Source organism: Eptatretus burgeri, unplaced genomic scaffold, assembly GCF_056783735.1.
Source record: "Eptatretus burgeri isolate ZD-2024b unplaced genomic scaffold, Ebu_testis_v1 Ebu_testis_scaffold_280, whole genome shotgun sequence".
Classification (NCBI taxonomy): Eukaryota; Metazoa; Chordata; class Myxini; order Myxiniformes; family Myxinidae; genus Eptatretus; species Eptatretus burgeri.
Window position 1 is genome coordinate 27,556 of NW_028222229.1, and position 16,066 is coordinate 43,621.

At 39.5% G+C, this 16,066-nt stretch overlaps 1 protein-coding gene across 1 annotated transcript; it reads right to left on the reverse strand.

Annotated features, from left to right (window-relative positions):
• Positions 1 to 7,233: 7,233 nt before the first annotated feature.
• Positions 7,234 to 10,568, reverse strand: LOC147007348 (uncharacterized). The gene is made up of 3 exons (XM_085867289.1): positions 8,901 to 10,568; positions 8,592 to 8,804; positions 7,234 to 8,495 (listed from the first exon to the last, which is right to left on the reverse strand). Exons 1-3 carry the CDS (start codon positions 9,126 to 9,128, stop codon positions 8,313 to 8,315), a joined length of 624 nt encoding a protein of 207 aa, XP_085723415.1. The 5' UTR covers positions 9,129 to 10,568; the 3' UTR covers positions 7,234 to 8,312.
• Between the last annotated feature and the right edge of the window lie 5,498 nt (positions 10,569 to 16,066).

Below are 16,066 nucleotides of genomic sequence, written 5' to 3' on the forward strand. Positions count from 1 at the left end.
AGTAGAATATACTCCTAAAAAACTTCAAATGTTAAAAGATTTTGATCAAATGACGGAGGAAGAATTTGAGCATTTAGGAGAATTAGAATATGATGATGAAGGTTTATTTCAACAACTGGAAGAGATTAATCGACCCCCTGATTGTATTGTGAATGCTGTTCAAAACAATGAATATTCAGCGGATTCAAAAACCAAAGCAGGACTCATTCCAACAGAACAATCAGCAATATTTCATCTTGTTCAAGAAAAGGTATTGATATTTAATGATGAATTAAGGTTCTTAGGTTCTGCTCAACCCCCTGTTAAACTAACTCCGAGATTAATGTTTCTTCTCACAAAAGATGGAAGACAAGGTTCAACTGTGAGGGATGAATCAAAGTATATTGATAAACCATTGGATATGGAAAATAATGATGATAGAGTATATATTGATCTGCTGAACACTCTAAATTATAAGGTTATTCTTTCTGGTAAAAGTAGGAAGAATGAGAAGGAGAAACACATTATTCAGGCTTTAAGTATCCTTGGTTCAGGTGTTAGTTTTCTTCCAAATGACCCATCGCAATTAGTTAATAGACTGTTATTGTTGTTAGGCAGTAAGAAGGCTGGAAATAACAATTGTTTTAATGAAGCATCAGCCATTTTAGACCTAGTTGATGAACATGAAAATAATTAATAAATATCAATATAAAGACATTTTATCTCATATTAAATAAGATGAGAAGCACAATCCTTAGTTTCAATTTCACAACAAGCGACCACACATCTTCATTCCCATACCCACTACAACTTGACACAACAAAAGAATATGAGGCATCTTTATTGTCCATGGAAACTTATAATACCTTATTTAATATAACCGAGAAAAATGACAAGTTTAGTTATAATCCGGGAAGTGGATACAAAACGATAAGTCTCACCCGGAGCATATGAGATTTCTCAAATATCTTCCGAAATTGCTCGTCTTATGAAAGAACAGGGTGATGAACCAAAAAATATTGTTATAGACATTCAAAAACATACTTCAAAATCAACGATTAAAGTTAAAAATAACTACAAGGTTGATTTCACAATTGATAATTCATTTAGAGAGTTATTGGGTTTCTCCTCAAAAAAGATTGAAACTAATGGGACGTTTTACAGTGATAATGTCATTCAAATATCCTCAGGAATAAATTCGGTGTTAATTCACTGTGATTTGATTGATGGTGGTTATAATGATGGAAAAAAAACAAATACAATATTTTCATTCAGCGCATACTCAACCCCAATTGGTTATAAATTCAATATGGAACCCAAAAATTTGGTTTATCTCCCTGTGTCAGGAAAAACCATACACAGAGTAAATTTTAGGATAACCGACCAAGATAATCGTGTGATTTCTTTTTATGGAGAAGTTATATCCATCAGAATTCACCTACGTGAAGTTTTCCAATAAATAAATACGATGGTTATTGTGAGGAAACACGAGTTGGGAAAATATAAAATAATTACAGGGGATGGGATGTTCCTTTCCCCATACTACAAGGGTGAAGGTATGTATCTTGGTAGAGGATACTATAAACCTAAGAGACAAAGGGGTGTTGGACATCAATTTAGAGGAGATGGGATAATTGATACTCTCATGGGTATTGGTTCAACTATTCTTAAACATAAAGATCTAATTGGTTCAACTGCTTCTGCTGTGGGAAATGTAGCAGGTGCTGTAAAGAGTATAAAAGATGCTCAGAAGGAATCTCATAAATTACAAGCAATAAAAGAAATTAAGAAAAGCAAAACTCAGTTGTTCCCCCAAGAACGACAGAAAATAATTCAAATACTTGGATCAGGGTTTCAAAAGTTTTAACATCTTTTTTCCTAAATAAATACAAGTATGGAAGCAATTGATAGTATCTATGATTTGGATGATACTATTATTATCTCAAACTCCACTAATAAAGAAGATTACTTCAAGGTAAATGCAATAACTGGAACAGACTGGAATACGAATGGTACAAAAAGTTTTGAAATAAATAATCAACAAACCTATTTGAATCTCTCCGAAAGTTTCTTGTTGTGTAAATTTAAATTCAATAAAGCTGGGAATAACACAAACGCTACACTTGTAAATGATTTCTTCTGGAAAATGTTTGATAGTGTGCGTTTGTATATTGGAACACAAGAAGTTGAAGCGGTTGATTATGTCTCTGCTGTATCTGAAATGATGAAATTTACACTCTATACATTCAGTGATAGAATGGGAAAGGGGTCTGTCGAAGGTTTTATTCCTGATATGTCAACGGGAACAAACACAGACCCTGGATATACTCAAAGGAAAGGAATGTATAATGATGATACAAAAGCAGAAAATAGTTTTACTGTGGCAGTTCCTCTTAAAGGTATATTTGGATTTTGTGATCATGATAAAGTTCTGTATGGTCTTAAAATTAGATTTCAACTACAGAGGAATGATAATGAAAATCGATTGATTTTTGGTGTTGGTAATGCTTTTGGTGATCAGAATAAATTTGTAATTGAGGAGATGAGTTGGTATATCAGTGAATATACTCCTAATCTTAAAACAGAAGAGATGCTGAATCGAAGACTTAACTCAAAGAAACCACTCAGTGTATCACACCTCAAAAGAAGATGTCAACACGTTAAACTCAACCAAACTACTTACACGTGGAATTTGGGTGTTCTGGAAGGAAAGCCACGATATCTGTGGATGATTTTTAAAAAGCCAGATGGTGATACTGCGACTGATAAGAATAATGCATTGAGTGATAATGCTAAGGTGAAACAACTTCGCGTTTCTCTAGATGGAACATTTTATCCACGAGATAGATTGGAAATTAATTGGGAAAAAATGATTTTGCTGAAGCATACAAGTCTTACCAAAAGGTGTGTGAAAGTAATGGAAATAAAGAACCTATTTTGGATATGACAGCATTTAAAAGTTTGTATACAATCTATGCGTTTGACCTGAGCGCTCAAAAGGAAACTATAAAGTCTAATCGAGTGGATACTTCCCTATACATTGAAAGAGGAGAGAGTGAAGAAGTTGATACATATTGTTTGCTTTTGGAAGAAACAGAATTGCAGATTAATACAGATAATGGTGTGATGATTAGTCTCACATAATTTTTTGTTAAATAAATGAGTGGTAAAGTACCAACTGGGGTATATGTTAATCAAATCAATCTTCATAAACTATCATCTTGTGTTCAAAATCAAAAGCCTTGTACGATTAACGTTAATACAATTCAGAGAAAAGGAGCAGTAAGAATTGATGTTTTGCTCACAAGAGAACAGGTTAAAATCTTGAATGACACTGGCTCACTTAAAATTAAAATGACAAAACCAATGTTGAAAAAATATTCAATAAGAGAGACGAGTGGAGGATTTCTCCCATTTCTAATTCCTTTATTTGCTGGTTTAAGTGCGGTTGGAGCATTGACTGGTGGTATTTCAACAGCGGTGAAAACTGCCAACGAAAGGAAGGCTCAACTCCAGGCTCAAAAAGAATTGGAAAGACATATTAAAGAGTTGGAGAAACAAATTAGTGGAAGTGGTGTAATTGTAGATTTTGCTGAAAAACTTGAAGGTCTGCCTGATAAAGCGAGATTGTTAGTTGGAGATATGCTTTCTTCTATAGCACAAGCAGGTGTAAAATTAACGAAAAGAGGTAATGGATTATATCTTTCTAATAAATAAATGAGCATTGATGAGTGGTTGAAAGAATTTGGAAAGAATACAACATCAAATTTACAACTTGTCAAATATTGTAAGAAATTAAAAATTCATAATGTGGTTATTTGTATGAGAGATGAATTAACAAATGTGCCGAAACATACAAAGAATATTATTATGAACTTAGGAGATAATAATGGGAACGGTTCTCATTGGGTTTGTATTTTTAATAGTCAAGACAAATATTATTTTGATAGTTTTGGTCTTCCACCACCTGTTGAAGTCATAAAATTCTTACAGAATGGTGTTTATCAAACATTTCAAGTCCAAGAATTAAATTCCAAGTGTTGTGGTCAATTATGTCTATATGTGTTATTTCAACTCAACAAAAATAAAAAAATTTATGATATTATTTTTAATCTAATATAAATGATTAAAATGTTGGTAAAGATGGTTCTATCTTTGGTGTATCTCAAGAATTGGATATTGATTTATCAAATTATTACACAAAGGCACAGGCTGAACGACATAAATATAATATAACCAAAAATATTAACATGAAAAATGCTTATAAATTAAAAAATTATCCAAGCCCGACTGACGCGAATGACTTGGTGAGATTAAGCGATTTATCACAATATATATCCTTAAATAAAACTGCCGTGTATTCCAAAGATACAGAAGTGTTGATATTATCTCCAGGTCATACAGAATTCACAGTTCGAATTAAAATAATTTTTTATAAAGAAGGGCGTATCGTTTGTTTGAGAATAGAACAATGGGGGTATGATATGAATGATTTAGGGTATAATTGGTCATTTAAAATTAACCTCGAAGACCTGGAACAATTAAATCAGTCTCGTAAGGAAGAATATTATCCACTTGGTATCGAGAATGAGTTTTGTGGGGCTACGATTAGTAAACAACAAATAAAAGAATTTAATAAGGGTAAATATAATAATGGTTTTGCCCTTGTTTATCTCATGAAAACAGAAAAAACAGGATTATATATAATAAGTAAGGAAATACAAAATGATTTAACTATGGGAAGATGGGGAGGTGTTTCGTGCCATAATATTATTCTAACATATATTTCTAATACATAAATGACAGCAAGAAGGCTTCAAGAAAATTATCATTTCTGTGTCCAAGCATACCTTCAAGAAAAGGGTATTCGGTATTTTAATAAATATGTTCTACAACATAAGAATGAGGTATTTTCAATAAAAGATTGGTATTATGCTGATGTTGATAAACCGACAACTTTAGATTTAATGAAAATGTTAAATAATGAAAAAATTATAAAGTTAAGAAAAGGTAAGGCTCTTTTAGAAATTCAAAAGAAATTTTATTGGTTTCCTGTTGTAAAAAAAATTATTTTGGATACAGGAATAACAAGAAATCCTGATGAATATATGTATGATATTCGATGGGGTGTAAGCGATTCAAGGATAATAAGGGATGAGGAAGGAGTTGAAGAAGAGAGGGAAGAGGAGGAAAAGGAGAAGAGAGAGAAGGAGGAGAGGGAGAAGAAAGAGAAGGAGGAAAGAGAGAAGAGAGAGAGGGAGGAAAGAGAGAAGAGAGAGAGAGAGGGATGAAAGGGAGAAGAGAGAGAAGAGAGAGAGGGAGGAAAGAGAGAAGAGAGAGAGGGAGGAGAGGGAGGAAAGAGCGAGACAAAATAAATATCAAAATATGGAAACCAGTGAGATTCAAAAAAGATTGGTGGTATTACAGAAAATAACTCAACCCACCGAGGAGGAAAACAAAGAATTGACAAGTCTATTTGCAATACTTTCGACAAGAATATTGACATCGACAAGATATTCATTTTAATTCAACTTTTTCATTTTTATTTTTTTTCTTAAATAAATGGAGGAGAGAGTGAAGGCATTTCTAAGGATTCTTTATGTTTTAAAAATTAAGATTCAAATGTGCATGTTGGAAACTAAAAAGGTTTTTGCACTCTGCAGGAATTTTTCTCATAAATAAATGAGTTATTGTCTCAAATGTAAAAAGAAAACTAATACTAAAAATATTTCATATATTAAAAGTAAAAATAACAGGGTTATACAAAAAGGTATATGTTCGGTGTGTGGTTCAAAAAAAAATCAATTTATCTCCAAACACAAACTCGGAGGAGATATACAAAAGTTTTTATCAGGAAGTAAATTTACAACTACTGGAATACCAGGGGAATTACATCTACCAGGGTATTCTTTCTGTGGTCCAGGCACAAACTTGGATAAAAGATTAGATGAGGCAGACAATCCTAAATCCTGGAGTCAGCCTATCAATAGAGTTGATGAAGTGTGCATGAGACACGATATTGATTATGGGAATACCACAACTTTGGAAGAAAAGCATGAAGCCGATAGAGAAATGATGTATAATTTGTCTCTGATACAAAATCCAACCTTGAGAGAAAAAGTTGATCGGTTCATTGTGAAGAAGATGATCAGTGCTAAATTGAAACTTGGACTTGGAAATTCAAAAACTTATAGGCTCTAATGATGCCATTAAGACTGAAGAGCAATTAGCTGATGAATTACATAAACCAATATTCACAAAGTTTCAGAGAAGGAAAGTTTATTCCAAGGAAGTTGATTATATCTGGTCTGCTGATTTGATTGAACTCAATAATGATAAGGGGTACAAGTATGCTTTAACCGTTATTGATTTGAGGTGTAGATATGCGTGGGTTGTCCCTTTAAAAACAAAACAGGTAATACTCTTATGTTAGCTTTTCAACAGATATTTAATAAAAGTAAGAGAAAACCTAAAAAACTGTGGACTGATGAGGGTAGAGAGTTTTATAACAAGACATTTATGAATTTTCTAAAAATAACAGTATTACATTATACAGTACCTTTAATGAAGGGAAGGCAGTTGTTGTTGAACGTTTTAATCGTACCTTAAAAGAGACTATATAAAAATTCACACAACTCGGTTCACAACAATGGTCATCTTTCATTCAGGATATTGTGGATAAGTATAATGACAAGATTCACACGTCAACAAATATGAAACCATCAGAAACATTTACAAAATTAAAATATGAAAAAGAGATTAATGTCAGAAAACCTAAGTTCAAAGTTGGTGATATCGTAAGAACATATAGGTGGAAATCTCATTTTGAAAAGGGTTTTACTGAACGATGGACGAAATAACTTTTTTAAATTGTTGATGTAATAGATACGGTTCCTTGGACTTATAAAATATATGATTTGGAAGGGAAGAGATTTTAGGTTCATTTTATTCACAGGAATTACAAAAGACAAAACTAAGCAGATAATACTCATGGGAGCAATGGGTTGGCGCTTCACTCCCTCCTACTATACACCTTTGTGGACACTAGAGGGACAAGTCCGAGGTGAATTACAGTATATAATGTGTGTCAAGGGGGACGTTCTTAGATCTGTGAACCCCAAACACAGAATCCTCAACTGAATAGTCAAGGCTTAACTTTTGTTTGTTGGTGTGTGTGTGTGTGTGTGTGTGTGTGTGTGTGTGTGTGTGTGTGTGTGTGTGTGTGTGTGTGTGTGTGTGTGTGTGTGTGTGTGTGTGTGTGTGTGTGTGTGTGTGTGTGTGTGTGTGTGTGTGTTTGTGTCCCAACCCTCACATTCAAAATCTCAACCCCAACCCTCACATTCAAAATCTCAACCCCAACTCAATCCTCGCCCAACACAATGTCTTTTTCAAAATGAGATTTCCACCTATATATATTTTTTTTACGTTTTTTTTTCTCTTCTTCCAATTCTGTCTTTTAAGGCTTTCAGGTTTGATGATGTAGAAAGGGGGAGTAAGCCTGCACTTTCTTCCCAGAACGAACAATGTATATTTTTTGTTTTTTTCTCTTCTTCCAATTCTGTCTTTTAAGGCTTTCAGGTTTGATGACGTAGAAAGGGGGAGTAAGCCTGCACTTTCTTCCCAGAACTTTCTTGATCTTGCTCCCATCAAGCACCATCCGACAAAGAACTACATCGATAGGTTTAGATCCCAAAGAGTGATAGCAACTCCAAAAGTCTCCATAATATAAATAAATAAAATAATAATAACAATAATAAATAAATAAATAAATAAATAAATAAATAAATAAATAAATAAATAAAAGTCTCCAAAAAAGTTTCAAGTGTCCAACATATAAACCCAACTTTCCAAGTCTTCAAGGTATAACCACATTCCCGTTGAGTTTCCAAGATATGTATCACATTGTGAGTTATCAATCCAGAACCCACATTTCAAGTATTCAAAGTAAAACCAACTTACAAAGTCTCTTAAGGATAACTCATTTCCTGATTTTTTCAAAATCTGTGAGTCTCCAAGGTAGGACCCATATTTAGAACCATCTTGGCAGAACCCTTTTCCTGAGTCTCCAAGGTAGTTATTTAAACCATCAAGGCAGAACTCATTTACTGATTTTTTTTTCAAAATTTGTGAGTCTCCAAGGTAGGACCCATACTTAGAACCATCTTGGCAGAACCCTTTTCCTGAGTCTCCAAGGTAGTTATTTAAACCATCAAGGCAGAACTCATTTACTGATTTTTTTCAAAATTTGTGAGTCTCCAAGGTAAAACTTGTATTCTGGCTCATCAAGGTATAACTTGTTCAGTGGGTATTGTCTTGATAACTCACAATGAGTACTATTGCTGTAAAACTTTTTCAGGATTTTGCTGGTCTCCAAGGTATAACTCTTTGGTTGGGTCATCAAGGACGAACTCGTTCTGTAGGTCTTGGTCGCTCATAAGGTCTTCAACCAAGCCAACAATTTCCCCCCAAGTTGTAGCAAAAGCAGTATTTTCATTTTGTATTTCAGATACAATTTCCTGTGAGAGAAAATAATAATGTATTAATTAAGTTATTTAATTATTAAACGAGTCGATGTTCAAAAGGAACTAAAAATAGGAAAATAAAAATCTTACCTCAACAGATAAGAGGTTTGAATCCAGTTCATCAACTTGAAGGTTTAGTTCCATACAAGTCAGAGAGTTCCAAGGAACCCCAAAGTCATCCCACTCAAGGTCTTGCTCGTTCTGTTGGTCTTGGTCGCTCATAAGGTCTTCAACCAAGCCAACAATTTCGCCCCAAATTGTAGCAAAAGCAGTATTTTCATTTCGTATTTCAGACACAATTTCCTGTGATAGAAAATAATAATGTATTAATTAAGTTATTTAATTATTAAACGAGTCGATGTTTAAAAGGAACTAAAAATAGGAAAATAAAAATCTTACCTCAACAGATAAGAGGTTTGAATCCAGTTCATCAACTTGAAGGTTTAGTTCCATACAAGTCTGAGAGTTCCATGCAAGCACACAGCACACCATTGCTAGCAAAAAAATGTTTAAAATGGAGCCTGGGCTTGAGGCTTTTATAGGGAAAGACTGTTGGGTGTGGTTTCCTGTGGAAATTCCCTGGGCAAGCTCACGCAGGCCTTCTTTGGGCAATTTTTTCAAAACCATAACATGCTGGAATTTTCTTGTGATTTCTTTGTGAGTCAGAGATGAACTGGAAATGATGTAGGAGTAGGTGGGGCTTAGCAAAAGTAGGCGGGGCTTAGGAAAAGTGGGCGTGGCTTAGAAAAAACCTCATGAAAAGTGGGCGGGGCTTAGCAAAAGTGGGCGGGGTTTAAAGTGGGCGGGGCTTATAAAAATCCACAGAAAAGTGGGCGGGGCTTAGAGGGAAGTGGGCGTGGCTTATGGAACACCTCGTGAAAAGTGGGCGGGGCTTTAAAAAATTCCATTTGAGAGTGGGCGGGGCTTATGAAAAGTGGGCGGGGCTTATGAAAAGTGGGCGGGGCTTAACAAAAATAACCTGTGGCTCAGGAGGTGGTCAAACAAGAGCATTAAGAGAAGTTTATCATTTCGTAATGGCACAAAAGGGGTATCTTAAAAAATATAAAGATTCAAATGTTTTGTTTTTCAATATTTTAGATGGGGATTATTGTGCAAAGAAAATTAAACTATTGAAGGAATTTGAGAATGAACAAATGTTTATAGGTTCAATGAGTGAGTTAAACAATATGCATCGGTTATTTGATAAAGAGTGTCCCGGGGCTTAGACATTTCAGATATTTCTTTAGAATCACCTTTAACAAATCTTTATCTTGTTGTCTGGGTTATTTGAATAGAGAGCCCCTAGGTTAAAAGGGGAGACAAATAAATATACCTTGGGATAAAAAGGGGTTTTATTTTTAGGGAAAAAAAAGGGAATCGCTGAAAATCCCTCATTCATTTACATAGGCAAAAGTGAGCCAGAATCAGTATTCTTACCCTACTGACGTGCTTCCTCCACAAGAACCCTTCTTTCGTCACGGGTCCGTGAATGCCATTGCCACCGTCAGGAATACCAGGAGTCAGTTGCGCACCGTTCGTCTCTCTGACGGTGAGAGGAGAGATGAGATGACATGACATGACATGACATGACGAGATTAGATGATATGAGATCCTTCCTCCACAAGTACCCTTCGTCACCCGTCCGTCAACAGCGCCACCGTCAATGAATATCATGAGTCAGTTGCACGACCCTCCGTTTCTCAGACGGTGACCTGAGGAGAGAAGAGACGAGAGGAGTTATGTGAGTTGTGTGTGTGTGTGTGTGTGTGTGTGTGTGTGTGTGTGTGTGTGTGTGTGCGCGTTTGTTTGTGTGTTTGTGTGTGTTGTGTGTGGATGTTGTGTGTGTATGTTATGTTTGTGTGTGTGTGTGTGTATGTTGTGTGTATGTTGTGTGTGTGTGTGTGTGTGTGTGTGTGTGTGTGTGTGTGTGTGTGTGTGTGTGTGTGTGTGTGTGTGTGTGTGTGTGTGTGTGTGTGTGTGTGTGTGTGTGTTAGGAGGGTTTTTTTATTTCATTTTTTTGGTATACCTCGTCGAGGCTCGTGTGAGTGCTAACAAACAAGGCACAGCAACAGGGGCATGAGACAAGAGCGGAGGGAGTGGGAAGGACAAAACAGTGGGGAACAGAGACATTAGGAGATCTGTGGGATGGAATGGGTAACATGGAGAATAGAAGATAGACATTGCAGGGACTTTCAGGAAGGAAAGCAGGGATTTTGAACGGGGGGGGGGGGGTTCGGTGGATTATCGGGGGAAGAAAAGATGGAGGATTTGGATAGGGGATGATACGAGGTGGTGATGAACAGCTGTTTTGAAGGCCTGGAGGGAAGAATGGAATGAATAGAGTGAGGGAGTTTATTCCAAAGGTGGGAAAATAGAGGAATGAAAGAGTGAAGGTGAGCAGTGATTCGTGATTTTGGTAGTTTTACCAGAAGGGGGGTTGTTGTCGGACCTTGAGCGCCCTGCGGAAATGTGGTGGGGACAAACCGCAGAGAGAGCAGGAGGGGCGAGGCTGGAGAGGAGACGGTAGAAGACAGAAAGACCAGCGACCAACCTGCGGTGAATGAGTAAGAGGCCCAAAGACTCAGGCTTATTGCGGGAGATGCCAATGATCCAAAATGCCTTGGTTTCTACAGCGTGAAGCCGAGAAAGGTGGGAGGCAGGAGCATCAGTCCAGAGGGGAGAGCAGTACTCCATCAGGTTGCGGACACAAGGTTTGTAAGTGGTCAGGAGCTCAGGTGGGCCGAGCACCGAGCAAGGACCTACTATACTATGTACTGTATACTATATACTATAAAGTATATAGTATATAGTAGAAAGTATGTGCACGATGGAGGATTCCCAGTCGGTGACTGGCTTTGGAGGCGAGGTTTGAAATGTGGTTTTCCCAGGAAAGGTCATGGCAGATAGTGAGATGCAGAAGCTTGAAAGAAAGGACTTCTTGGAGAGGATTGTTTGAGAAAGTGCGTGTTGAAGGGAGGGGGAGGTGGAGTGGGAGGAGGAGGGAGAGGGGGTTTCTAAACGGTCCTTTTGAAGAGCCATAGTGATAGGAGTGTGAGATTTGTCCGGATTGAAAGACGTTATGTTCCTCGTGTTGGACCAGTTTGTGATTTCATCCAGATCTGCAGTGAGCGAAGAAGCTGCTGCTTGCCGGTCTGAGGGATGCTCGATGGTACGGCAGTTAGGGTTGGGTGGGGTGGGGTGGGGTGGGGTGGGGTGGAGTCATGAGCAAAGAGATATTGTGGATTTTCCACAAAGGGTGTTTATGTGTGTTTGGGTTAGGTTTGGGTGTAAATGTGTGTGCATGTTGTTGTTGTTGTTAGGGTTTGCGTTAGCTGTTAGGGTTAGGCTAAGGGTTAGCTGTTAGGGATAGGGTTAGGGTTATGGCTGTTCGGGTGTATATGTGTTAGGGTTCGAATTAGCTTTAAGGGTAAGGGTTAGCTGTTCCGGTTCGGGTTAGGGTGTAGATATGCTGTTCGGGTTCGGGTTAGGGTTGGGGTGTATTTGTGTTCGGGTTCGAATTAGGTCAGGTCAGGCATGGGAGGAGCATGTGCCAGAACAGCGAGTCGCTGGGTCCACTTTCCACTGGAACTCCAGGGGCCTCCGTCTGGCCATCCACAGGCAGATGACAGGCCCATCCCCATGTCATTGAGATGCCGGTCAACCTACTGCAGCAAGCAGCAAGCAGGAAGCACGTGGTCGGCTCATTGGCTTCCTCGTCCACTCATGAGGACGACAAGACTCCCTCGCTGAGGGAATCTGGTGAGCAGCATTAGCGTCAGGAAAACGAGTCGCATGTCCATAGAGCCACAACTGAGGCTTACGGACAACTGATGCAGGTAACAAATGTCATGTGAGCGAGTGTTTCTCAGCAACCGCTCGTTGCACACAAAAAATAATCCGACCTCGCGAGAGCCAACGAAGGATTCTCCGAAGAGAGCTGGTTGTTTCCAAAGGAATTAAGTGTGCATCTCAGATTCGTGGTCAGAGTCCAAGTGTCGCATCTGACATAGAGTAAGACTCGAGGCTGCACCAAGGACTCGGAGTTTCGTCGTCCCGCAGCACACAGGTACTGGCAGCGTGGCAGCGCGGCAGTGCCACACCCGGTGATCCAGTGAATGCATGACTCCCCAGGCCCGACCCAGACGTCTATTGACCTCTGACTCACAGGCAGCAGAGACATGAATATGAATATGAATATGACTATGCATATATGAATATGAAAATGAATATCACTGCCAAGGTAAGTATATCTCTTCACGACCTCAACATCCTCACCAAAAACAGCCACACACAGGACAGCACAGCACAGCACAGCACAGCAGCATCTAAGATGTCGTCATTGAAAGCCTGGATGTTACTTTTGACCCAAGAAACCCGTAATCCCAGCGGCTCCAACTACCCGATAATTCGACACCTCGAAACGAAGAGAGGGCCCCCAAAAGGAAATGTAAATTCTCCGCCAGGAAGATGACATGAATGCTGCATCTTATGCGAAATCAAGGTCCGAGATGTTGATATTCCCAAAGAGAGATGCACCACAGATGCAGTCGCAGCCGCAGCCGCAGCCGCAGCCGCAGCTTGTTCTCTCCAACATCCTTCCAAGAATCCAGTCCGTGCAGGTGCTGAAAAGTGTCCTGGGGGTCCAGGCCAGTACACACCCCTGATGAAGTCCAGTAACAACTCGAGGAAAAAAATAATTCAGAGATGGTAGCACCAGCATCAGCACTAGCACCACCACATTTCACAGCACTCTCAGTACGAGAGTAGGGTTCAGACATCAGATCGATCAGTTTTGGTGGCATCCCACGACGAAGACCAAACACCAAAGACCAAAGATTCCTCCAGAGGGCATCCCGATTCATTGAATCGAAGGCTTTACAGAGATCAACATACAAAGGCTATGGCCAGCAGCCCCTGCCGAAACTCTCGCGTACGTTTGCTGAGGACCCGAATAGCAAGGATACCGTGGGTCGGTCAATCGTTGACAACCTCTTTGGTGTAAAGCCTGAATGCTCTGGACGCTGTTGCTCAAGCAGATGGTGGTGGTGGTGGTGGTGGTGGTGGTGGCGGCGAATACTATCCCTGAGAATTATCTGAGCGAAGAGCTTGCCCGGCACTGACAGCAGCACTGACAGCAGCACACCTCGGTCGGTACGGTAGTTGTTGCAGTCTTGGCGATCACCATTCCCTTTTTTCGAGAGGGACAACAAAACAAAATAGACAAGGCCCGTCTTGCAATCAGTTGGGAGCATAATTTCCTGTGTTCCAGGCAGAGTACTTGCAAACTGCATGCAACGACATGAGGGCAGCACAGCGCAGCAGCATTTCCACCAGTCTTGAGAAGTTCAGGATGGATGCCACAGATTCCTGGAGCTTTACCCCATTTCAACCGGTTCAGCGCAGCCCCACGTGTTTCCACATGCGAAGTTGGACCACAGTTGATTGGAACGCAGCGCAGCGCAGCGGAGGGTCAGCAACAGGTTCATGTGACATACCCAAGTTGACGTCCCACTCGACAGCTGGTGGATCAGCCTGGTACATTAACCGCTCAAAGTAACTGGCCCATTGGGCAGTCACTTCAGACTCGTCCTCTGTTAAGAGCGTACCACCCTCTGCTCTCACTGCAGTGCTCCGAGGGATGGACGCAGTACGCAGTGTTTATACGATGAACGCAATGCGCGAATTATCCTGCAAGCGGGACGAGAATCACCTAAGCTGTCCACAGGTGATGCTCTACACCAGGGGTCGGGAACGTTTTTGACTCGGAGAGCCATGAAAGCAAAATATTTGGAAATCTATTTCAGTGAGAGCCATATAATATATTTTAAGACTGAATTCAACTAAATGTGAGTATAATAAGCCTCTGAATTTATTATTTTAAATCATGTTGTTATAATACTCACCATTAATGGGACTTCTGGTGCTGCATGGATTTGCTGATGGCTTTGTAGTCTGGTTGGTACTTGGTGAGGTTAAGCTTCATGCAAGCGTTGAGACTTTCATCCGTTAGACGTAATAGTAGGTTGCACTTGATGTTTTTAAGATGTGAGAATGACTGCTCACATGCATATGTAGATCCAAACAAGGTCAATACAGCAATACTCACACACTGCAGTGTGTGGTATGTGACAGAAAGCGCGTTCCAAGTTTTGATAATCAGCTGGTCTTCGGGTTGAAGTTTTTTCATTTCTTTGCACATGTGCTTGCTCGCCAACTCCGCTTTCTGTCGTGCGATTCTTTCCAAATCTTCATTCAGTGACTTGAACTTATTCACCCACATGTCTGAGGCCTTCAGGTCAGCCACTTCTGCTTCAAAATCTCTGACGGAGACACCAGGAATGTAACTCAGGTCGGCTGTGTTCAGTAAACACTCGTTTGGATGGGTGATGAACTTAAAAAGACGAGTGTGCTCACGAAATTCTCCAAAGCGTGCTTTGAATAACTGTAGGAGACTGGATGTGAAGCCAGCTAACTGGTGGAGATCAAAGTTTTGAGTGGGCTCACTTGCTGTGCATGCATCTTTAAATTGTCTCAGTTTTTCAAAATGTAGTAAACAACCTGTTTCAAGATCCATGATAAAGAGCTCCAGCTTGTTTTCAAAAGCAAACACAGCTTGTTGAAGGGATAACACTGTATTTCCAATGCCTTGCATTTTCACGTTGAGCTGGTTCAGATGTTCAGTCATATCCACGAGATAGTAAAACTTGAGGAGCCACTCAGTTTCGGCTAGCTCAGGATGCTCAATCCCTTTCATTTCAAGGAAAGTCCGGATTTCGTTCAGGCAAGCCGCAAAACGGCGAAGCACCTTCCCTCTTGACAACCAACGCACATTGCTGTGCAAAAGCAGACCGTGATAGTTATTTCCAACTTCATCCAGCAGTGTTTTAAACTGGCGACCATTTAAGGCTCGTGCAACAATAAAATTGATCACACGAATGACCAGCGACATCACTTCGCCAAGCTGCCCGTCACACATCTGAGCACAAAGTGCCTCCTGGTGTAGAATGCAATGGAAACTTAGGATGGGTCTATTTTCATGTTCACGGAGAAGCGCCACAAATCCTTTGTTTTTCCCCACCATACACGGAGCACCATCAGTACACACTGAGATAAGTTTATCCATTGGCAGATTTTTTTTTTCTTGAGCGAACTCCATGAAAGACTTGAATAAATACTCACCTCTTGTGGACCCTTTTATTGGCAGAACAGCAAGACTTTCTTCGCGCAGTGTATCACCAGCAGCATATCTTGCAATCACACTGAACTGCGACAAATTGCTTACGTCTGTTGACTCATCCAAAGCCAGGGAAAAGAACGGCGCTGTATTTATGTCCTTCACTTGCGTTTCCTCCACTTGGTTTGCCATCATGATGGTACGATCATGAACAGCTCTTGCCTACAGAGGCATGTCTTGTATCCGTTTGATTATCTTGTCTTTGTTCAGAAGATCATCAAAAAGTTCATTGGCTTCATCCAGCATGAACGTTTTAGCATGCTTGCCATCTGTGAATGGTTTTCCGTTCCTCACTATTGCTAAAGATCCAGCAAAGCGAGCGGAATTATAG

Coding starts and splice junctions, on each gene's coding strand:
- LOC147007348 (XM_085867289.1), bottom strand. CDS start 9,128: ATGGTTTTGAAAAAATTGCCCAAAGAAGGCCTGCGTGAGCTTGCCCAG. Junction 8,805..8,900: donor CAAACCTCTTATCTGTTGAG/GTAAGATTTTTA, acceptor TTTCTATCACAG/GAAATTGTGTCTGAAATACG. Junction 8,496..8,591: donor CAAACCTCTTATCTGTTGAG/GTAAGATTTTTA, acceptor TTTCTCTCACAG/GAAATTGTATCTGAAATACA.